We start from the raw sequence: 25,103 nt of genomic DNA on the forward strand, positions 1-25,103 counted from the left end.
ATTACAATAATAAATATTAATATTTTTAAAAAACTTTTTTTCAATAAAAAATCATCTTAATCTTTTTAAATAGTATTATGTAATTTTTGATATTCATTTTAACTTGAATTGTATTTGATATAAGATAAATGAAATGATCTATACACTATGACAATTAATTCATAAATCTGAATTGATTTTATTTGGAATATTATTAATTTATTGATTTATTATTAATATATTGATTTTATTGGGAATATCATTAATATATAAAAAGTTTGATATAGTTTCATGTTTAATTTATAATGAATTTTTCAATAAAAATTTTTTATTTGATATTTAATGTCTAAAAATAAAAGTCTAATAATATTACATTCATAATCAATTTTTTTTTATATTTTATTAAGAAAATTAACTTAGGAAATTATTTTACTAATATATAAAATCAAATATGAACATAATTTATTGATGTTTTCATTCTAATGTAAATAATGAATATATTGACTAGATTCAAATTTTATATTCAAATTCTTGTATATTATAATTATTATTATTATTATATTGTATCTAAATTATAAATTAATATAATTTAATAATTTTAAAATTTCATTTTTACAAGTTAATATTTTTACATAATTATACCAGATTTCTAAATTCAAAGTAATTTCAAAATCATTAAGATAACTTTAATTTGAATTGAAAAAGCTTTTATTTTTGTAACTTGTTGCAAACTGAATTTTTATTTAAAATATTTCTTTATTAGATTAACGGAAAAATAATTACAATAAATATTCCTTATATACCAAAATTGAACATAAATTTTAATTCTTCATTTTGTTACAGCTGAAATGGGAGCAGATTTTAATATTTTGGAATATGCAGATCCTGAATTAGACAACATTACTGGTGGTGAGAAAACAAATATACTTGATTTAGATTTAGAACAAGTTGAAGTAGAGACAAAGGACGAAAAACAAAAGAAGGAGGTTAAGGATGAAGAGCGAAAATCGACAGAATTAAATGTAACGAATGCGGTGCACACTGACATAAATGACACGTGTACGACAACTACAGTACAAACACCAACAGAGACATCTAATGCTCCAACGCAAGCACAAACAGTAACACCTATTACTGTAACATCACAAACATCACAACAGTCATCTACGATTATGCCTCAATCACATGCTCAAGCAGTTGTTGTACAACAACAAATGCATCAGCATGTACAGCAAGCTGCAGCAATGGGTAGGCCAATGCCTCCAGGAACTCGCTTGCTTTCGCCTGATGGAGCAGTTGGCGTTGTTACATCAACTAACACTGTTACAGTCAGTTATCCATCTACATTTCCTGGACATCCTCAGAGAATACCACAAACACATATCCAAGGTATGTATATTAAAATATGTTCATAATTTCATAATTCTACAATATTCTAAATAACTTATCTTAAATATTGTTTCTAACTTAAATCTATTATTATAGTATCACAGCAACAACGTCTTGGTATGAGAGTAACAGTACCAAATGTTGCTGGTAGAGTGGTAGCTGTAAATCATATGATTGGCCCTCGAATGCCTCTTGCACCACCACCACCACCACCACCGCCTCCATATCCTGGACCACCACCTCCTTATCCCGGACCTATACAGGTTTGTATATGTTAGACATATTCTTGATGTTCTGATGTTTTTGCATCGCTTTAATCTTGAGTATTTTTATGCAATTATATCTAATAACACTTTCTTCTAACCACAAATACTAAATATCTCGCAATCAATAATGATCGCTTTTCAAAAAACAAATAACACAAATTACAAAATCAATCTTTGATTTTATAATAAAAATTAAATATCATAATCTTAGTTTAGTATATATTAGATTAATTTATTACTTACAATTATTTTTATGATTTTTATATAATATATACTTTTTATGTGTGTGTATATATATATATATATATTTATTAATATACTATAATTCAATACAAATTGATATACGGTCGCGCGGATATTGTATTTTTAATGTCAAATAATTACTTTTAATTTTATAATTTTATAGTATCTTGAATTTTATCATAAGTGTATAATATAAAGTATCAAGTCTTATTAAATATAATAACAAACAAGAATAGGAAATCTCAAATTTGTTATGAATGTAGGATGTAGGCAAGTAATTTAATATAAAAGTATATAAAAGTATTGGCTGGTAAAATGGTGTTTTCGCCTGGGTGTTTGCAATGCATTGGTGTTGGTGCATGTCTAGATGGGGCTGTGTCCAGGTGGGCGGGGTATGACGCGGCCCCCAATCCATATAGGGCACCCAGTACCGGTGGCGGGTCCACCAATGGCCCCTGTGGTACATACTGGTACGCCCGCAATGACACCTCACCCTCACCGAAGACCCTTGCTTCTGCAGGTGAGCAAGACTTGGGGACTTTTCAGCATTCAGCATTCATGATATCACCTGCAATGATATTAAAATTCAAAAATTTTATTATATAAATTATTTTTAGTATTTTTGCACCATTTTTATTTCCCATTTTGTTGCTGATAAAAATAATATTATTTCTCAAACAATAAACATTAAATCATAGTAACATCTAAAATAAATTTGTTATATATAATATTAAAATGGAAATTTTTTTATTATTAATGCTATTTTCTTTTTTATTTTATTTTTTGATGTAGATATTAATATTTTAAAAATATATTTTTTTAATCTTTCATAATCTACATTTATTAAAAATATTTCTTTCTATATTATTTTTAATAAAATTATAATATAATTATTTTTATTATTTAATTTTTAAATAATTTAATAATATAAATCTATATCACATTAGAAATAAAATAAATTTAAAAAATAAAGAATGCATAATTTTTGTTTAAAATAAAAAATAAAAGTAGATTTAATAGATTTTTTATACAATTATATAATATATATTGTTAATAAAAAATGTTGCATTTTTATGTGTGCATGTATGTTTTAAATAGAAAATATTAAGCTTCAAAAATTGTGTATTAATTTGCTTTATTATAGTTACAAATTTATGTTCATATTTTATATAAACATCATTTTATCTAAATAATATTCATGTTAATAATTGCTAGGAATAAAATATTTGCATGTTTGTATTTATTTTTTTCATTTGTTGGGATAATTAGTGTGTCTTGTTTCAATATGTAATTAGTAATTATATAAAATATTATGATGTAGGAATTTAGTACATATATAATTATATATCACTTTTTAATCCTTTCATTAAAACACATAAATTTTTCCATAATATTTCATAAATTGATTGGAGATTCGATAAGCTGTCAGTAGTGGTATTTACAGGAACAACCATTATTGTTGGAAGAATTATTGGAGCAAGAAAAACGAGAACAAGAAAAGCAGCACCAGCAGCAGCAACAACAACAGCAGCAGCAGCAACAACAACAACAGCAACAGCAACAACAACAACAAAGTGACACTACAACTCCTGGAGGATCCCTTCTAAGTGACAGTGAGTTTGAACAATTTAATGCAGATGTTTTGGGTTCTGCACCCCTTGCTTCTCCTCCACAAGGAATTACATCAGTACCTGGAGGAGTTCCTGTAATTAGGCCATCTTGTACATCAAGCCCACCATCCACTCCAGGTACCAATTGGCAGCAAGCAGTACCGGATGCGACGAAATTAACAGCTCAGGTGCCTAGACAACCAATTGCAACTCAGACACCACCAGAACGTTAGTATTATGAATACTTTATGTGAAATATATTATACACATAATGTGATAATGATTTAATAATATAAAATAAAAATAAAATTTTTTTATAGCAAGGGTTGCCACATTTAATATCTCCCAGATTCCTGCTCCGCCTACACCTCCGGAAAATATTGTGAATGAACAGGATCGTCAAATACAACTGCAGTACGAGCAATGGCTAAATCATCAGCATCAAGTGTTGACACAGCAGTTGAAGTATTACGAAACTGAGGTACAAAAGCTGCGTAAAATACGAAAAGTAAGGATAGAATGTTTTTATGTTGCGGCGTTTTCGTTTTTCTGACATTTTAAATCATACAGGCATGTTACAGTTAAATTATTCTAATTTTACAGTCCCTCAATAGCAAACAACGACAGTTACGAAAATCCGGCAACGAATTGGCAGAAAATGATGCGGCTGAATTACAACGTATTTCCAGTGAGCAAGCAATATTGCAAAAACAGCTAGATGCAAGTCGCAAACAAACTCGTCAACATGGCATGCTAATACAGGAATATCAGAGTAAACAGCAACAAAGACAACCTCAACAACAAAGCAGCGAACCATGTTCACCGCTGATGTCGCCTTCTCAACATTCACCGATGCATAGTCCTGCTGCACTTGTTTCACAAAGTCCAGGCCCTGGAAACGTTCCAACAAATATAATACAACATTCACCAGCAACTCCTATCATTCAACATAGTCCTAATACACCTTTATTACAACACAGTCCTGGTAATCCTCAATCAGGAAATCCAGGAACAATATCACCTCATAACATGCAACAGTCACCCAGAATTGGCACTCCACATTCACAGAATGAAGAAAGTCCTTTTAGTCCTGGTGCTATGCCCTCACCAGGAATATGTGGTCCTTCAGCGGCTCGAATGACGTCTCCACAGCATCGTGCAATCATTAGTGGAAGACTTGCAACTAGTCCAGGTGCTTTTACTCCAGATACACGAAATACACAACAAATTATCGGAGATCAAGGAGTTAGAGTCCATAGTCTCACTCAACGTTTTGTCCGTCCACCTGCCGTAGAACCTGGACAAAGACCCAAAATGCAATTACAAGGAGGGATCGTATATGGACAACGTTCCCCACTTGGAAGTCCACAACCTAATCAACAGTCATTAATGAATCAACAGCATCAACAAATGCTTCAAAGACAACAGATCTCACATCAAATTCAACAACAGCATGATACTACAATTCTTCAAGATGGACAAAATACAATGACTCAACGTACGTTACAAATGGCACAACAAAGACAACAATTGCTACAACAACAACAACAACAACAGCAACAAATAGTTCAACAACAGAGACAACAATTTTTACAAATGCAACAACAACAACAACAACAACATATGCAAAAACCTCCAAGTTCTCCAATGGTAGCTCAACCTGCCAATTCTCCAAGTCCGCAACTTCATCAACAAATGCAACAGAATTATGGACAACCTCCAAGTTCTCCTATGCCTCGTAGTCCTATGGTTCAACAAACCATGGGATCACCTATGTTGCAACAACAATTAAATCAAACTTCGCAACCTCCCAGTCCTATGAATACTAGAATTCATCCTCATCCACCGAATTCACCAATGATATCACAATATCAACCACCAAGTCCGATGTCACGTAATCATCCTTCGACATCTCCTATGCTTCAACATCAATTAAATAACGCACATCATCCTCCAACGTCGCAACCACCTAGCTCTCCTATGCCACGTAGCCCAATGGTTGGAGGTTCGCCTATGCAAATGCAAAGAAGACAATCTACTGGAAATAGTCCAGCAATGCCAGATCGACCACAAAGTGTAGAAAATCCAGGAACACCAAGAACACCACATACCCCTCATACGCCACATACATCACATGGTTCTTACACAACTCAAACTTCAAATAATCATGCAGTATCAAATGATCAACAGCAGCAATTGCAACAATCACATCAACAACAGTCTATTACACAGGAACAGCCAACTGCAACAGATCACACAAATAGAGGTGGAGGAAATCCTCATAATCCATTAAATCCATTGCCCTTCGGGCGATTTGGATATATTAAACTTGGATTAAGAGGCGGTTCTCCTATGTGGTCTACAAAAGCAGAGACGAGTAAAGGAAAAACTTCTGAATCGCATCTTTTAAACATAGATGAAAAACCAAACACATCTGTAGTTGTTCATAGGAAAACTGGCATACCACAGTCAAAAATTAATTCTTTAGTATGTGCAGATTATAATGATTTCGATGATGACTCACATACGCCACCTCAAACTCCACCAACAAGTTTAGAAATCAAACAAACCACTTCATTATCTGATAATGGACCTTTAACATTGGGTAGTCCTAGTAATAAAATGGAACCCATACCTGATACTACTGATTATGATGATGATAAAACTATTGTAAATACAGAAGTGACTCTAAGTTCGACAGCTCAACGAGATAGTGATGATATTACTGTTATAGACCAGTTTGGAGATTCTGAATTGGTTGATGTGATATCAGGAACATTGGAAGGTGACATGCAAGAAGAGTATGTACTTTTCGAGCCTGGAATGGTCGTAGACTTATCAGCAGATAGTAATGATTCGCTTTGTCATGCATTGGTTAATGAAAGTAGTCAAGGACACGATTTAGTACAAATATTACAAATAGAAAATCCTGAATCTCAGACAGATGAACCAATGTTAAGTGATGAAGATTTAGTACCCTCCCATACAAGAAATAAAAAAGGTTTAAGATTAGACATAGTAAGAACATTACAATCAGGAAAAAGACTCGTAGCTGTCACAGATACTCCGGAATCGCCTGATCAAGAAGAACTTCGCGTAAATCCATCGCCTGGATCTTATATGGATCAATCACCTGAGCAAGATCTCATGGTATCTTTTGTTAGTGCATCTGAAGTAGTAATTATTGATCCTAGTACAAAATCACCTGAAGATAATTTATCCAAAGAATCATGCACAGAAGAAATAGAAAAAACAGATACGATTAATGTTTCCGAATCATCAAAAGAAAATACTGTCACGGAAAATGTTACTGAAGATCAATCAAAATCACAAAAAGAATTAAAGTCAAATAGAAGTCCTACATCATTTTTGTTCTCAGATAAAGTTCTTTATAATCAAATTTCACCGTCAAATATTCATCATGCTAACATTAATGTATCATCTACATGCAGGTCTACAGTTTCTTTGTCATCCTGTGCAAATACAACTATTAATACTAATAATACAAATGCCATTACTACTTCTACCAGTGTATTGATAGTGACTGATACAACCATTAAATCAACTCCAATTTTTACAACTTTAAGCATAACGAAAGAAACAGTATCTTCTTCTTTTAATAATCAAAAACAACTACCATCAACAATGGCAAGTATAGTGGCCGATGCCAAAATTGCTGCTAAACTCAGTCAAACAGCTTTGGAGAACATTATAGTTAGTTCACAGCAAAGTATTACAAAGATAGAATCATTATCCAAAATTACTTCATCAAATACAGAAATTTCTAGACCTCAAGTTACAATTTCAGAAAAAACTATAACATCAGTATCTAATTTACAGAATGAATTCACTAGTTTACAAAGTTTACAAAATACTGCTACAAGTACAATGGAAATATTAAATAATCCTACAAAATTAGTATTAAGTGTGCAACCAACATCTGTCACGTTATCAACACCTAAAATGTCCATACTTGATCTTCCTAAAAAAGAAAGTGAAAATAATTCTGTTACAATAACAAAAGAAAATCAATTAGAAATTTTAGATAAAAATGTAAAAATTAAAAACGAAAAAGATGAACCTGATCATTCGACAAAAAATTCAGAGGAATCAAATACTTTAAATGTCAGTGTAACTACAAGTATAGCTGTGAATCAAGAATTGACTTCATCTGATGATAAGAAGAATGATCCTTTGAATACTACTGATGAATTAGAAAGTATGCTTGAAGCAATTCATAATCCTGCTGAAAACACTATAAATAGAGAGAATTCTCATTCAGAAAACAAGACAGATACTGCTTCTTCATTGAAAAGAATATTTCCAGTTACAGATGATTTATCATTGGTAAATATTTTAGAAAATGATTCGGAATCAATTGAAAATGAAAATAAAGAAGAAAATGTAACTTCTGAACCTCAAAGAATGAATATTAAATCAAAAGAAATTGAAACTAACATTGTAGAAAATACTAATTTAAATACTTCTCAAAAAGAAAAAAAACACAATGAATTATGTACAGAAATTGAAACTAGTAAATCTTATATACAGCATTGTCTCAATGAAGAAAAGAGTATAATGGAAGAATCATCTGATGACATATTAGATATGTTACATAATATTATATCCTCTAAGCCAGAAATGGCTAACACTGAAATGCTTCAAGAAGATAGATCCAGAAAATCAAGTATGATGTATGAATTACCAACACCTTTAGATACTTTGCCTTTAAATATTCTTCAAGATTCTTTAATGGATCTAGATCAAGAACACTCAGATAATGAACATCTTTTATCAAATGAAAAAGAACCAAAAAGATCAGCCAATTCACCTCCTGTAGAATCTGCTCCTAAGAAAAGCTCGCCAATCCCACATCAAAGTACTCCTTTAGTAGTGAGTACTATAGCACAGTTGCAGAAATGCACGACTACAGTGCCTCATCTCTCTCCTCTATCAAAACCGACAGAATTAACGTCCAATGTTGCAAATGTATCACATCAGTTGAGAACATTACTTTCTTCTTTACAAACAAATCATTCAAACTGTACAACTATAAATCAAACCGCCATCGTCACTATGGTGTCCTCAGCGATCTCAGGATCAAAAGTAGGGAACATACTGTCTACAACCAATACATCCTCACCAAACTCTGTAAATAATATTCATAATAGTACAAATGTACGACTACAGACTTCTATCACCACATCTCATTCTACAATTACAAGTAAATCTGAATTAGAAAATACGACAACCAGTTATATCCCACATACAAAAGAAAGTACAAATTCTACAGTAAGCGTTGTTTCTACTTTAACTAAGGTTACACCTTCGGAATCATTTTTACGAGTCACTTCTAGCGGAGTACAGTCGCAAGCTAGTAGTAGTCTGTCCCTACAAACATCATCTGTGATCACTCCCAGGCCACCAACAAATTCAGGTATCTCGATTACGTCAAATGCAATGCTAAATGCAATGTTGTCTGGTACAAATTCAGCAAAATCTTCAATTGCTGGTCTTCGAACGAATACTGCTCCTACACAAGCTGGTAACTTATTGAGTTCAGTGGTAACGACTTCTGTACAACGTACACAAAGTTTACAAGCTATTCTACAAGTAAGTTCAAGTTGTTCTTCGGCATCTTCTCGCGTGGTTGTAAACTCTACATCGACAACAGCCACTACATCTATGCAATGTGTCAGAACTATTGTACCTTCAATAGTGACTACAAGCACCAACAGCATTAGTGTTACTACTAGCATACTTCAGTCTACTTTATCTCAAACACCAACTCTTTTGCATTCTCAGCTTACTTCTGGTCAAAGTCAATATAAATCAACCAGTCATTTGCCGTTAGACAATAAAAATGATCTTGAGAGACTGGCACAGAGCACACCATCTAAAAAGGAGTCAGAAGAATCTAACTGCAAATCTCAATCAGTGCTGGAAAAACCATCAACAACTAGATCTGAGTTGGAAATAAATAAAAATTCTACTCATAGAATGGAGGAATCACAAAATGTATTATTGAAACAATTGCTCCAAAATACTGCATGTGCAACAACTACATTGTGCTCCAGTTCTTCACAAGGTCCTAGTTTGCCATTAGTACCATCCTTAGAAGCACAATTAGCAAGACCAGTACCACCCACTCCTTTCTCTGTTTTACCACCTTTATTAAATGAAGTACCAGCACCTAAAACTACTAGTAATAAGCAAGTTTTAAACAGAGAGACATCATTCTTATCTCAATCAGTAATACCTTTGAAAGTGCAAAGTCCACCAACCAAAGAAGAACCACCGAAACCACCACCGCCATTAACAACTTCTGCACCAGTTTTATCTCAGCAACTTATGGCTGATTCGTTTCCAAAACAACAAATAACTACGCAATCTACAAAAACTACTCCTGTTTTAACTCAAACAAACCAACAACCAACAATAACAATGACCAAGCAAGTTCCGCTTACGACAAAAACTTTAGAAACTACAACTTCTATAAAACAAGAATCAACTACTATTAGCCAGTCACCTGCAAAGTCTGTGAGTGATGCCGTTATTAGTAATACTGTTCCAATCCAAAAACAATGTATATCAACTCCCATAACTGTGTCACGAGTAGTATCACAAACAAAACCTGTGATTACAACTGTAACGAGTAAAAGTATTCAATCCACAACACAAGTATCTAGTACTATTCAAGTGACACAACAATCATTAACAACTATTACAACCGTGCAGCCACCATCATCACAACAAACGCAAGCACAGACTCAATCTCAAATACCAGTTACCCCAAAATCCATTATCTCGACTCAACAACAACCCCCTCATGTAAACACAATACCGCCATCAGTGCCTCATACAGTGTCTCACACAGTGGGTCACCAAGCCCAGGCGTCACAGGGTGCAAATGCACAACACACAGTGCCTTTAGTGGAAGTCAAAAAAGAAGTACTTGATGAAGTTCTATCTAGTGGTACACCTACCCAATTAACCGATACCAAAGACTTTGTTACTGCCAAAGAGGAGCTTATTGATGGATCGATTGATGATAAAACTGGTATGTAATATATAAATATATAAATATTACATAAATACATAAATAAAATAATTCAAATATAAATTAAAAAATTAAAAATTATATAATATTTATATTATATAAATATAAATGTTGATTATTATTAATATGTTTATATTAAATGAAACTTATAATTTAATTCTTTATTTCTGATAATATTATTTGATAATTTTCTATATGATATATGTAAAAATAAAAATTTATTTAACTAATGTTAGAATAAATATATCATATTATTACTTGTATAAGAATAAGTATATATTTTGTTTAAATGCATAATTTTATCTTTATAGATCTCAAGAAGATGAAAAGGCGACAGTATCAACAAAAACGGAAGCAAAGCCAGGGAAAGGACGCGACGGCAGCAACTCAAAAAAAGCGTGCTAGGAAAGTATCTCGTTTAGACGAGGATTATGACACGTTCATTGACAATTTAATGGCACAATTACGACAGCTTCAACCAATGGCAGTATTAGAACCACTTCTAGGTAGAAATTATGGCGTTTGTCCTATCTTTGGCTCGGGAGACTTGTCGAAAATAAGCAGTCAGAAGGATTATAATACCAGGACAGGTGATTTAATCGGTTCATATGGATCTGCTACATTACCAGGTGTATCTGATCATTATAATACTCAACCATTTGGTGAATTGGAACCTTTACCACCTCAACAACCCGCTTCTACTCAAAGAGGATTTTATGATCAAGAATTTCCACCTCTTAAATTGGACGATTGTAAGTATTTCTATTAAAATGAAAGAAAGAAATTGGATTTGAAAAATGCTTTAATATATTAAATATTGAATATTATATTATTATTCAATATATAATATATTATTATTCAATATTTAATATATTATTGAATAATATATTAAATACTGAAATAAACTCTATTTAAAAGCTGTTAATAATAATAATATTTCTTTTATAATTATATAAAATTGATATATAAAATTAATTGTAAATATTACAGACTAATGAAATAAATAGTATAAAGAAAAAATTATTGTAACTCATAATTAGTGAATTTTAATATAAAAATTATTAATATTTAATATAATGGTTTTTAATATATTTAAAACAAACAAAAACAAACGAGTGATCTGAGTCCATTTTTTCTATTATAATTTAATAATTTATCTTATTTCTTGTAGATAGAAATCTAATAATAATATAAATATTAAATTTTTAGCCGACGATAAAAAAGAGAATTCCTTATCAATGAATCGCGATGTGGATTCCCCTGATACAATAGTCAGTTCATCTTCACCAGAATGCGTTATTCCAGAATTTATACATCGATTTCCTGGTTTAAGATTGATTGAAGAAGAATCAGATGAGGAATCAGATTGGTTGAAAAGAGTATCACCTGTAATACCTTTAATATCACCGATACCAATTAGATTAAAACCAACTTATATCGGTAAAGATATCGCCAAACAGGATAAAGAGAATTTAGGAATACCACGGTATAAAACAAAATTTTTTTTTTTCATATTCATATATATATTTTATGTAAACTGAAAATATTTTTAATAATATTAATAATTTAAAAATAGACTTGGAAAATCACCTCCAATACCTTTAAGAGATGGCAACGTAACAGTTACATTAACACTGAATAGTCAGGCTGCAGATGACATAATGGGAGTACTTAAAGATTTGGCTAATATTTTAAATATTGCTCCTCCCACTGGTTACCAGATAGTAGAACGTACTACTACTCCCCCTAGTCAAAAATTAGGTCTTTATAGAATCAAGGGAAAAGATGGTAAAGAGGGAGGTGTGTATTTTTATCCCATAAAAATAACTAAGAAAGGTTTTTATTTATTTATTTACTTTTTTATTACAAACGAGTGAAAGATATTATAATATACGTCTAAATTTTCAGCTCCAATTGATATACAAAGTATTTTAAATGGCGCCGCGAAATTCTGCCGTCATTGCGATGTTGTGATATTGAATAGCTTGATAAGAAAAAAAGTATCTGATTTACCATTTTTAAGCAAAGAAGAGGCTGAACCCGGCGATGAGTTATGTTTCTGTTCAGCAGCCTGTTACATGCAATTTGCTCTCATGCATAGAACACCTTTGAATACACAAGATAAGGTAATCATTTTATATTATGCAATAATATTATATATTATAAAATATTTAATATATAAAATATATTATATTTAATATATTTAATATATTTGTTGGATATCTTTAGAAAATCAGTTAATTATTTATTATTTATATTATAATTATTTATATTATAAATAATTTAAGTTAGTGTTAATTAAAATAAAAGCAAAACAGAATGAGATAACAGTGTGGAGATAATCATTTTCTACTCTATTTTATTTTCCTTTTATTTTATTTAATTCAAACTTAAATTGTTTAAATAAATAAATCTTAAACGAAGTTTTATATAATTAAGTTTTTATATAATTTTATATAAACAATTTAATATATTTTTTTTTATTAGGCTGCAACAATAGTAGATCATCTATGTCATAACAAGATAGATACTAAGGTATTGGATGACGATTTCAAAAAAGGGAAAAAATATGTGATCAAACAACCGATTGATCATATTGAAAGTATGGAAGTCGATCAAACAGAAAAGGAAATAGAAATTAAGATAAAAACAGAGAAAGAAGAACATGATATTTTTGAAGCAAAAGAAGAAATCACAGAAGAGAAACGAGCAAAAAAACATTCAGTCACAGAAGAATCTCTAACTGAATTGACTGAACCACAACCACCTGCGAAAGTATGGAAAGGTTTACGGTATAAGACGTGGTCTGTTGGCTTAATGCAACCTACAACAAAATACAAAAAACCAACAGACAAAGAAATCACGGAGGTATGAATAAAAATATTTTTAAAATTAAGATTTAAATATATATAATATTTAAATAAGATTTATAATATAAAATAAAAAATATATTTATAAAATTTTTTTTATAGATGCTTTTCCGTATGGGAGTAACCGTAGTACCTGCTAAGGCAGAAGATAGTCGACGATGCATGTTTTGTCACAGTCAAGGTGATGGTACAGCCGATGGTCCTGCTAGATTACTCAATTTTGACGTCGATAAATGGGTACATTTAAATTGTGCTCTTTGGTCGGAAAATGTATATGAAACTGTAAATGGTGCCTTGATGAATCTCGATACTGCTTTGCAACATAGTCTTGTATTAAATTGTATTGTTTGCGAGAAACCAGGAGCTACTGTAAAATGTTTTAAAATGCGTTGTACCAATGTGTACCACCTTGGCTGCGCTGTTAAAGATGGCTGTGTTTTTTATAAAAATAAGGTAAAGATCATCATAAGAATATATATTAAATACCAAATTCAAAGAATTTAATATTTAAAATTTATAATATGTATTATAAATATATTATTTTATTTTAGAGTACCTATTGCTCTCAACATGTACAAAAAAACGAAAAAGATAACGAACTAACTACACTTTCCGTCTACAGAAGAGTGTATGTCAATCGTGACGAGAATAGACAAGTTGCAGCTGTGATGCATCATTCAGAACATAATCATCTGCTTAGAGTCGGAAGTTTGATATTTTTAAGTGTCGGACAATTGCTTCCACATCAGCTCGCCAATTTCCACACACCAAATTATATATATCCAGTTGGATACAAAATTGTCAGATTTTATTGGAGTATGAGACGGCCAAATAAACGCTGCCGATATGTGTGTTCTATCCATGATGTTTCTGGTCGACCCGAATTTCGTGTTCTAGTACAAGAACCTTTACAAGAAGACGTTGAATTACGTGACGCCACTCCTCGCGCTGTCTGGAGCAGAATCCTTGAACCTCTTGCCGAGTTACGAAGATCGACGCACAGTGTCCAGCTATTTCCGCGTTATGTTTCTGGCGAAGATTTATTCGGACTTACTGAGCCAGCGGTCGTTCGTGTTCTCGAAAGTCTTCCAGGCATTGAAACTTTAACCGATTATAGATTTAAATACGGCCGAAATCCCTTGTTAGAATTACCATTAGCAATCAATCCTACTGGCAGCGCGAGAACGGAAGCTCGTTTACGAAATCAACTTCCTTGGAAAAGGCCACACACACAGCGCACAGGTTCTTCAGCTCGAGCAGCCTTCGTTCCAACTGCAACTGTTGCTGGAGAAGTGGCATGTCCTTATTCGAAACAATTTGTTCATTCTAAGAGTTCTCAGTACAAAAAAATGAAGCAAGAATGGCGGAATAACGTCTATTTAGCACGCTCTAAGATCCAAGGTTTGGGATTGTATGCTGCACGTGATTTGGAGAAACATACAATGGTTATTGAATACATTGGAGAAATTATTCGTACTGAATTGGCCGAGACGAGAGAAAAGCAGTATGAAGCAAGGGTATGTTTTTATTTGATTTATTATTATATTATCTTACTGTACATTATCTTATCTACAAATTTATGTTAAGTTAAAAAATAATATTATAAATAATATTTAATATATAATTATAGTATATAATTTAATATATAATAATAAAATAGCAATTTATAGTTTAAGATATCTTTAGTAATTTAATTGTTTTTTTCAATATATTTCTATTGTATGTATATTCAATTTTGTATGTGTATTATAAGTAATATTAGGATAAATAATAATAATTTATTTGTTTACGATATTACAATCGTAATTTAATCTTAATAATAGAAATAAATTTTAGAAATATATTTATTACAGAATCGTGGTATTTATATGTTTCGTTTGGATGAAGAAAGAGTGGTCGATGCAACATTGTGTGGAGGTCTCGCAAGATATATCAATCACTCTTGTAACCCGAATTGTGTCGCTGAAATTGTTGAGGTCGAACGTGATCTTAGAATCATAATCTTTGCAAAACGAAGAATCTCACGTGGCGAGGAGGTACATCTTTTTTTTTATTTAACAAGTTATTTATATATAATTAGTATTAAACAAAAAATTTATAATATTATTTTTACAGCTGGCATATGATTACAAATTCGATATTGAAGATGACCAGCACAAGATAGCATGCGCATGTGGCGCGCCTAACTGCCGCAAGTGGATGAACTAAAGCTCGATCCACCGTTGTTATTGTTACTACGTTATTGGGTAGGTTTTACATGAAGAAAAAATTATATATATATACATATAAAAATATATATATATATAATAGACACATTATTTAATTTGTAAAGTGCCATTGCAGTTTGACTAATTGATTCATAGTGAAGTTGGTGCTATGCCATCACAACATTCCTCCAAAGTTGTACAATATTAGTTTTACTTTACAAAACATTGATCGCTTGTATATTACGGACATTCTTTAAAAACACGACACACATTGCGAAAAAAAATTTTATGAGTCGTGTGTATGTATACAGGAAATTTGTATCTTTGTATGTTGAATAGAGTCAACATTTAGTTGACTAATATTGTAATATAAATCGTTTATTAATTATTATTGCATATACATTGCACTGTATCTGTACATAAGTAGAGATCCATGTTATTTTGAATCACCAGATGAATTATGTAAAATAACAGTATCTAATTTAGAATTATATACAATTATAACTATTTCATTATATGATAATAAATCCGTACAAAATCTACTGATCTATTTCGTTTTTGTAAATACCTTTTTTTGTGAATTTCGATTTATTAGTGTTTAATAGGTAAATTGTATTCATTATTCAATTTCGAATCTTTTATCGTGATAAATATCAACTTTAAATTCTCAAATTATATTTATACTTTTAAATTCGATAAAACTTTCAAAGAAAAAATATTCTTCCATTGTCAAATAATTTTTTTTGTATTATTTATACATAAATTACAAATTTATGTATACAAATAATGTATATATTATATTTTTATTAAAACTATAAAGATTTCAAAATACTTAACATTAATATAATACAATCATATAATGTAAAATAGATAAATTTATTCTTTACATTACATATTCATATATGTATCTATAAATCAAATTTTTAAGATACAATTTTCTACTGTAATATTTCTGATATCGACTTTAATATTTTATTTATCACGTAACAAAAGAAATATTTAAGAAATTGTATATTGCATTTAGTTTGTTTAATTTGTAACAGAAAGAGGTATAAGGAGAATATAATTTAAGGTGAAAAAAAGAACGAAAACAGATCATGTTTACAATTTTATTTTCGTAATTGTAAAATAATATTTACAAAGCAATATATATTTCATGTACACAAAGTACATAGTCGTTTTTCAAGTTTCGATTAATGTATAAGAAAGAAATACAACAAAACTAAAATAATATGTACAATGAGTATTTAACTATAAAAATGTATCACGATTACAGAACAAATATGTCTGATGAAATCTTTGAAACACTTATTAATTATGTAATTAATTATGTAATCAAATAAGAAAAAAGGAAGCAAAAAAGAGTAAAAAATTGGCAAAAATTTCAATAAGCTTTTTGTATTTGTGAAATACGCAAGCATTTTGAAATAAATCAGATAGAAAAAGAGCAATACGATAAACGCAGTATGCAAAAATATGCAATAATATACAAAAAAGCGAATAAAGATGTAATCGATAAAAATATATAAGAAAGTAAATGCGAAAAAAAATACATTATAAAAAAAATGTATTTTTTAAATATGATTCTTTGGCATTTATGCACGATACAAGTATAAGGCGGTCTAAACGTTACAATACACAGTGTGATCTATGTACAATTTAAAAAACTATCACCTTAAGCGTAAAAGTAAATATGAAGACAAGATATGACGCTTACAAAAAATTTGTGTATACTTTTATCGAGGATTCAAATAGCAATATTGCGTTTGTAAAATTTGCTATATATAAAAATCGGCTTCCCGCAGATTTTGTAAATTCATACTCAATTGGTATATACTGCGCGGTTAAACATATATTCTTATTGTATATTGTATATTCTTTCTCATGTGATGATTCATCTAGCGAGGATTTTTTAAATATTTTATGTAACAAAAAAAGAAATAATGAGAAAAAAAAAAGAAAAAGCTTTAATACGTTGAGCGATATTTTTTGTTTTTAATATATAATACAATTATAATGGCAATCCATGCAACTTGTTCTCAACTTCATGTATTATTAAATTTTATAGCTGATATGTATTTATGTAAAAATATTTTATTCAATAATTTCTCAACGTAATACTTAAGTTTCTTTAATAGATATAACAAATGATTTTCAAGAATAATTTATCATTTAAATACTTTTTCATATTTTTTTTTCTTAAATTTTATCTTTTTCAGATCAATTAGAAAATCTTCGTTAGGTAAGATTTAATCGGTGACATTAGTACCAGTTTGTAATTAAATCTTGAGGCATGTCTTAATTTTAAAAATTAAGTTGTAATAAACTTGTTTGCTGATAATCTGACAATATGACTTTGTTTTTTTAAAAAACTTAATTCAAATTAAATGTTTTATTCAACTTAATTAAAATAAAAATATTCTATTATGAAAATTTAAATCTTTAATAAGTTCTATAATAATGGAAATAATATTGTAAAATTTTTTAATTTTTTAATTCTTACAATATTTTTCAATATTATGGTAATTCGCATCTGACATTTTAACATTTTTTCTCTTAATAAAAGAAAATACTTATTAAGGTAATAGATAAGAACAAATATGTTCTATCTTTGATAAGTTTTTATTTAAAAAAAAAGAATAAATACGTTACTTCTGCATGTTGAAACAGTTTTGATGATGGTCTGCTTTCTTCATTTATGATGATACTGGCTCAATCCTGTTGCATGCAATAAATTAAATAAAATCATTAAATGAATATTAATTAATATATACAATAAAAATAAAATTCCAGCAAATATATTTAAATTAATATTTAAGTTAATATTATAAGAGTATAATAAAATTAATAATAAGAGCAAAGAAAAAATAATTATTATTAAAAATTCATTTTTGCATATTAATATCTACAAATAAATCTAAATCTATACTTAATATGATCCATAAAGATTCATTTTTAGATTTGTTTTACAAAATTTAAGTTAAAATTTATTATAATTAATTTTTGTTAAATTAATAAAAGAATCAATATATAAAGTTTTTATTTTATTAATAATAATTATTGGCAAAAATTTTTAAGTTCAGAATATTTTTTTAAAAAATTTTGAAATTGATTCATTTTTATCTTATATATTTAATATTAAATTTTGAATTTTTGAAAATATCATACATATATCATACAATAGAAAATTAAATATTATTTTTAATAAAATTATTTATATCAATATATATTTTATAATGTTTGCATATATTAAATTTTATTGATACTAATAGTATAATTTTAAATAAATAAAAAAAATTAAAGAAAATAAAGTAAATTAATTGTATAGGATTTATAGATCATACAATGACTATTATTGAGAACAATATTAATTTTTTTATATAATATTGTTCACAATACCATAACTATACATTATGATAATATTAATAATACATGCAGTTATTTTTTTACAAAGATTATAAAAGATAAAATATAATATAAACATAATATAATATTAATTCTTAAAAATACAATTAATATTGTGTATAGTGTATATTGGAAATACTACGCATGCATAATAAAAATAGGCATTGTACAATATTAATAAGATGCATTCTAAAATGTGAGTACATATATTATATTAATGAAATACCTGCTAGTATTTGAAATTCAGGGATTTATATATAAAATTTGCAAACATAATTTGAAGACTGTTACATAATTTGAAGACTGTTTATCTTTATTGCCATTAGCTTTATATAGTTTATAATAATCATTATATTATCCACATATAATACAGTTTTATTTACAAGGGATCTAGTGTACACTATGATTAGATGTAGTGAACAACTTTTTGAGAACAATATAAATGAATGATGTTTAATAAATAGTAAACGAATAATCAAAGCGACTATCTACAATCAAAATACAAAAATAACGAAATAGAATTTATTCATTTATACTTAAAAATTAATGTATTCATAAATACTGAGCAGCAACATGATTTACAGGAACCATATCTAAAAATGCTAATTCGACTAGTCAATGAACAGATTTATTTTGATCTTCTAAAAAAAATCTTACTGGAATGTTTGCAATTTATAATATAAATATTATACTAAAAAGCTAAACTTCATTTAATATCATAATTCAAAATCATGTATTTTGATTTATTTTTCTTTTCTAATTGAAAAATATGAAATTAAGGTTCTAATACTGCTTTTTCAAGAGTATAGAATATCGCTTGATTAAATTCAGACTATTAGCATAAAATAATTACGTAACACTTGTATGTGCTTTTTAATGCTTTTTAATCGATAACGAAGTTTTCTTTTATATTATTATATTTAATAATTATTATTACAACATATTTACAATATATAAACAGTTCAAAACAATTTTAATTCTTTAAATATATTGATATATCAAAGATCAAAGATTTGTTAACACAACATACAAATTTTTATTTTGTACATTTTAATAAAAACTTGTTATTTCTTAAAAAATAATTACGTTCGAAAAAAACATCCAACCTGTTACGTAATACATTCTATGCGAGAAAATAGTATATATATATATGTGCATATAATACATGTATATATATATACGTTACTGGATAGTTTGCACTTAAAAAGGCTAGAATAATTTCCGATAATTTGCTACTTATTATGCATCTAAACGTAAAGTCGGAATAGATTAGAATAAGATGAGGCTTTATGGTCTTTATCTGTGTTATTTTCAATTAATATCGAGAAACGAAAGATTCGATTTCTCTTATGATTTTTTTTTCTCTTTTTTTTTTAATTTTATCATCATCGTTGTTAATTAAACTATCGGAATGATATAGTTTCTTTCATATCAACCAATTTAATAAAATTCGTCAAAAACAACAATGCAATCACAGAAAAAATATATCGATCATCCGCACAAATCAATCATACAAAACACAGAAAAATTTGGGTATGCGGATGAAATGGAATAATACAGAGACACGAATTATTCGTGATAAATATATCAAATATAAAAATATATCATACATTTACGAGTGTAAAATGGCTGATACATAATTTCATTATAACTGAACATAAGTTTTTGAATTGGGATTACGCGCCTAATTGATTTTTTTATCCAGTCTTAAATTTTATAATACATTATTATATTTTAAACTCTTTTCCAACGTATAATCATCTTCATTATAACTAATAAGTAAAAACTGATATCATGGCAAAAAAGCGCCATTCTTTAATTTTTCTTTAACTTCTATTTATTATTTTTTTTTTTTTCGTTTTCAATTTATTTCAATTAGAAAATAAATATATCTATTCAAATTTTAAATAAATAATCAACAATATGCAAAATATCTTAGAATTTCGCGAAATATCAATCTTTTTCTAATATATATTAATCTATAAAAATTCTATTTTCACATATTTCTTCGATTAATAATAAGAAAATCGATACGATAAATAAAAAACAATGAAAGTGATTGATCATGGAAATATATCGATAACAGTCTGTTGTTATATTCTATTCTAGAATAAGCACCACACAAAATCAAAAAAAAATATATATATATATATATAAGAGAGAAAAAAAAGGAAATGCATTCAAATAACAGTTTTGATGAAACTTTCTCAATACTGCAAAAAAAGCAGACATATTACTTCGCATTACCAATTACCACTAAATACCCGATATAACTAAATAGTTAAATATTTGTTATAAAATTGTTAGCAGCGAACTGAAAGCGGAAAGCATGAGAAGATGCTCATGTAAAATTTTTTTTTTTATATGAAGACAGACACAGTTTAGTATAGCAACAAAGTATCGTATAATTTGTTTATTTTGGTGAGATGATTTTACAATTTCGTTTTAAAGTCATTTCTATACAATATATATTATTAATACAGAAAAATTTGATCAAATTTTACAATACATTTAAAAATTGTTATATGCTCATTATCTTTTATACAATAGATTAATTTGAAATTAATGATTACAATATGTCTATTTTTTTCTTTACGATATAATAAATAATATCATTCAACATTCGAACACCATATATTTGTTTCTATCCTTTATATTCGTTGAAATATTGTTCTATACATAACTGGTCTTATCTTCAGTCAAGGCACGAATTCTGAATCGGGCCTTGCCAAATTTTTGTCAACGCGTTAACAATCTACTCGGGTATAATTAGTGAACCATTTACACTACATTATTGAGTTAGGTGCGAACCCTGACCCAATCACCAATTTGACGGTATCGAATGAGTGCTTAGAACAGCAGCTTTATATGCTCAATTATGTGCAAACTAATTGATAAATATGGCACTTGAGCAATGATAAATTAATTCGAATATTTTATTTAAAAAAGTAAAATAATATTAATAATATTAAGAATTAAATAATAAAAAAATAGTTTAACAAAAAAAATTAAAATCGCTGCTGTAATTAGAGCACCTTACGAATGCTAACACTATCGGTATTTTTTTTTAATGGCCGCTGATAAATTTACGATTAAATATAGTAAAAGAGAATGGTGAGTACATGATACGATAAAGTACAGTACTTAACAAGTGATGCGTCGGATACATCGTTATTTTTTTCATTAATATTCTCTTCTAAATTTCAGCTGTTCTTATTGCCTGCACATGCAGGTCAGATTAGACCACACATGCTGAAAAGACACCCATCACACGTCAACCAATGTCCCCGCCGTAGTCCTGACCATTTAGCAGATTACGGTTGTAAATGGCAGCCCTGTAACTGTACCTATTTATGGCTGGTCGATCAGGAACAGGCGGTGGTACCAGTGCAACATCCGAATTCAACAAAGTTCCGCTTCCCTCATCCACCTCCCCAATACTGCTCTCAACTAACGATGGTTCTACTTCAGTAAAAGCCAACCTGGATCGTAACAGGTATGCGTATGTTTTATATCTCTTAAGCTGAAATGATAAAGTAACAAAATTTATTTATTAATTTTGAATTATATGAAATAGATTATAAAAATTAAAGAAATTTCATTATAATAGAATTCAATTTATTTGAATGCTATTTATAAGAATAAAATTTTAAATAGTAGATTATTAATTCAATAATTTAATAATTATAAAAAGAAATTCCAAGAATTTATTTTTATTCCAATATTTTTTATTTTCATATACAATAGATCTTACAATTTTATAAAATTTGAAATATTTAAATTATTATTGAAATTAAATGAATGAATTATTATTATAATAAATTAATGAAATTATATAAATTATTATTTTTCTTATTAAGTTTAGATAAAGAAAAACTAAATATTTTATTTAATATGATTAAGTTTTAAAACGGAGAATTCTAAACATTTTTTATTGAAGTATTTCAAATAGGAATAATATTATTTATTGCATTAAAGAATTATATTACTGGAATAATTAAACAATGTGGACAATACAAAAGGAAATCAATTATATTTTAATTTAAGAACAATATAAATAGATTTGTTTTTTAATTAATAGCGAATAGATGTTTACTGGAAATAAAAAGACAATATGAGAAAAAAATATAAGAACTGCACTTTGATATTAAACTTATATAAATGGTTATGAATTGAAAACCATAAAATATACCATGGTGAAAGTATCACGTTCTTCTACTCTTTGCAAATTTTGTTTTTCTCATTGAATGTTAAGTAACTTGCTCCGATTCGATAAAACATGAGATCCATAGAGTATAGGAAATGCAAAACAATTTTATTGCATAATAAGAATTTACTTCTACATCTCACTTACTGAAACATCAAATTAATTAAACTATAATCACAAATTTCTTTTAAATAATATTATAAATTCCAATTTTCTTTTTTTTCTTTTCTTTTAAACACATACATGTAAAATAATATTTATTATTTATTACTATATATTACCTCATGATGTAAATAAGCATCTTTTTCCTTATAATTCTGTACAGTAAGAGCTTTAGCTCCTCTCTCAGGCGGATGTCGTCTGTGCTCTTCCAATTCAGCTTCTAATTTGCTCACTCTCTCCTCATGGTCCCGTAATTGTTCTCTCTGATAACACGTCAAAAAAATCCAACAAACTGTCATTTTTGCGCAATCTTCTTGAGAAGAAAAAAAAATCAACGAAACAAAATCTATCTTTCTACTTTGTTCATTTAAATTGGTATATTTTAATACGTTTGTACACTACACTCCGACGGTTCTAATTCTGGTGTCCGTATCTCGAGTACGAGAACTTAGAGAACGGAGTTCGCTTCGGGAATAGTGGAGGAAGGCTTGCAAATAAAGAAACAATGAAGACAGATTATATTCGTTTGCGTAACCGAGCAGAAGAAACCACTTTTCTTAATCTCTTTTATCTTGTGAACATTACTTACAGGAGATAATTTCGTGTGGCTGCACGGAAGTAGAGGTCGTTGAAATTTTCGCTGTGAACCAACCGCGCCTGCTAATGGTTGACAAGAAAAACTGGCACACACGAAATTGATCGTGTCAATCCACGACTGCAATTCTTTGGAATCACTGAAAATTCACCTTATAATTTTAATCATTTATAATGAATAATCACATATAATTAATAAAAAATAATTAATAAAAAATAAATTAATGATATATTAAAAATATAATAACATTATATATATGCGATATATTTAAATTCAGAATTAATTTAATTTATTATCTCTAAATTATCAAATATAATTTTAATATATTTTAAAAGAAAAAATTTAAATAGAAAAAAATTGAATTTTGTATTGAATTTTTGTATTGAATTTCTGATATTTTAATTTCTTTTTATATTTATGTATTTTATGAACAATATTTTATATTAATTAATTTATTATTAATTTAATTTTATATATAATTGTATTTATTGTTGAAACTTTGTTTTAATCATAATAAAAAATGCAAGTCATTACACACACACACACACACACACACACACACACACACACACACACACACACACATACACACACACTTGAGTATCACATTAATATAATATATATTATAATTAACAATATAAGAATAACATAATAATAATAATATAATAATTTGTAACTACTATAATATTATATTTTACACAATTTTAAAAAAAAATCAATGATTAACAAAAAATATTTTTATTATAATTACCTTGTTTGGAAGAGATACTCTGCTTGATCAGCAGTCTGTAACCTAAACACGTGTTCCTTCTTCGTATAGTCAGATGCTTTAGTAGCTAACGCATGATGAATGCGTATCGCGTTATGCAAACTATCATTACGGAAGCCATGTTCGTCTTTGTGCAAATATAATACAAGTTCCCTCAATGTACAATAATACATCTTCCAACCACGTTTCCCGAATGGTGCTGAAAAGATTTAAATTTTCCAATCTTTAAAGATTTATATTTTGTTATATTATAATATATTACACATATTTTTAATTAAATATATTATTATTGATAAAATATTTCTAAACAAGTTTATATTTAGAAATTATGATTATTGATT

General features: G+C 28.5%; 2 protein-coding genes across 34 annotated transcripts in view; one reads left to right on the forward strand and one right to left on the reverse strand.

Moving 5' to 3' along the window:
• The window catches only part of LOC108003732 (histone-lysine N-methyltransferase 2C), a 30,119-nt gene extending 13,953 nt beyond the window's left edge, over positions 1 to 16,166 (forward strand). For 16 of the 25 annotated variants that reach the window (XM_062085296.1, XM_062085304.1, XM_062085298.1 and 13 more), the window contains 15 exons: positions 823 to 1,368; positions 1,465 to 1,631; positions 2,245 to 2,397; positions 3,310 to 3,715; positions 3,808 to 3,995; positions 4,091 to 10,547; positions 10,859 to 11,299; positions 11,757 to 12,033; positions 12,124 to 12,383; positions 12,456 to 12,673; positions 13,035 to 13,415; positions 13,520 to 13,870; positions 13,969 to 14,934; positions 15,271 to 15,453; positions 15,533 to 16,166. In XM_062085296.1, coding sequence (XP_061941280.1) covers positions 823 to 1,368; positions 1,465 to 1,631; positions 2,245 to 2,397; positions 3,310 to 3,715; positions 3,808 to 3,995; positions 4,091 to 10,547; positions 10,859 to 11,299; positions 11,757 to 12,033; positions 12,124 to 12,383; positions 12,456 to 12,673; positions 13,035 to 13,415; positions 13,520 to 13,870; positions 13,969 to 14,934; positions 15,271 to 15,453; positions 15,533 to 15,625 — 11,087 coding nt within the window. In that variant the 3' untranslated portion in view covers positions 15,626 to 16,166. The remainder of the gene's footprint in view (positions 1 to 822; positions 1,369 to 1,464; positions 1,632 to 2,244; positions 2,398 to 3,309; positions 3,716 to 3,807; positions 3,996 to 4,090; positions 10,548 to 10,858; positions 11,300 to 11,756; positions 12,034 to 12,123; positions 12,384 to 12,455; positions 12,674 to 13,034; positions 13,416 to 13,519; positions 13,871 to 13,968; positions 14,935 to 15,270; positions 15,454 to 15,532) is intronic. The other 9 variants (XM_062085320.1, XM_062085306.1, XM_062085311.1 and 6 more) reach the window with 8 other exon arrangements.
• A 553-nt stretch (positions 16,167 to 16,719) lies between these two features.
• The window catches only part of LOC108003729 (PH and SEC7 domain-containing protein), a 137,908-nt gene continuing 129,524 nt past the window's right edge, over positions 16,720 to 25,103 (reverse strand). For 2 of the 9 annotated variants that reach the window (XM_062085323.1, XM_062085324.1), the window contains exons 10-14: positions 24,745 to 24,961; positions 23,988 to 24,132; positions 23,518 to 23,661; positions 22,377 to 22,552; positions 16,720 to 18,342 (exon numbers count right to left, since the gene is read on the reverse strand). In XM_062085323.1, the coding sequence (XP_061941307.1) occupies positions 18,321 to 18,342; positions 22,377 to 22,552; positions 23,518 to 23,661; positions 23,988 to 24,132; positions 24,745 to 24,961 (704 nt within the window). In that variant the 3' untranslated portion in view covers positions 16,720 to 18,320. Of the gene's footprint in view, positions 18,343 to 19,321; positions 22,553 to 22,735; positions 23,662 to 23,756; positions 23,886 to 23,987; positions 24,133 to 24,744; positions 24,962 to 25,103 lie in introns of those variants that run through there. The other 7 variants (XM_062085321.1, XM_062085322.1, XM_062085325.1 and 4 more) reach the window with 5 other exon arrangements.

The sequence above is a fragment of the Apis cerana genome, linkage group LG15 (genome assembly GCF_029169275.1).
Source record: "Apis cerana isolate GH-2021 linkage group LG15, AcerK_1.0, whole genome shotgun sequence".
Taxonomy (NCBI): domain Eukaryota; kingdom Metazoa; phylum Arthropoda; class Insecta; order Hymenoptera; family Apidae; genus Apis; species Apis cerana.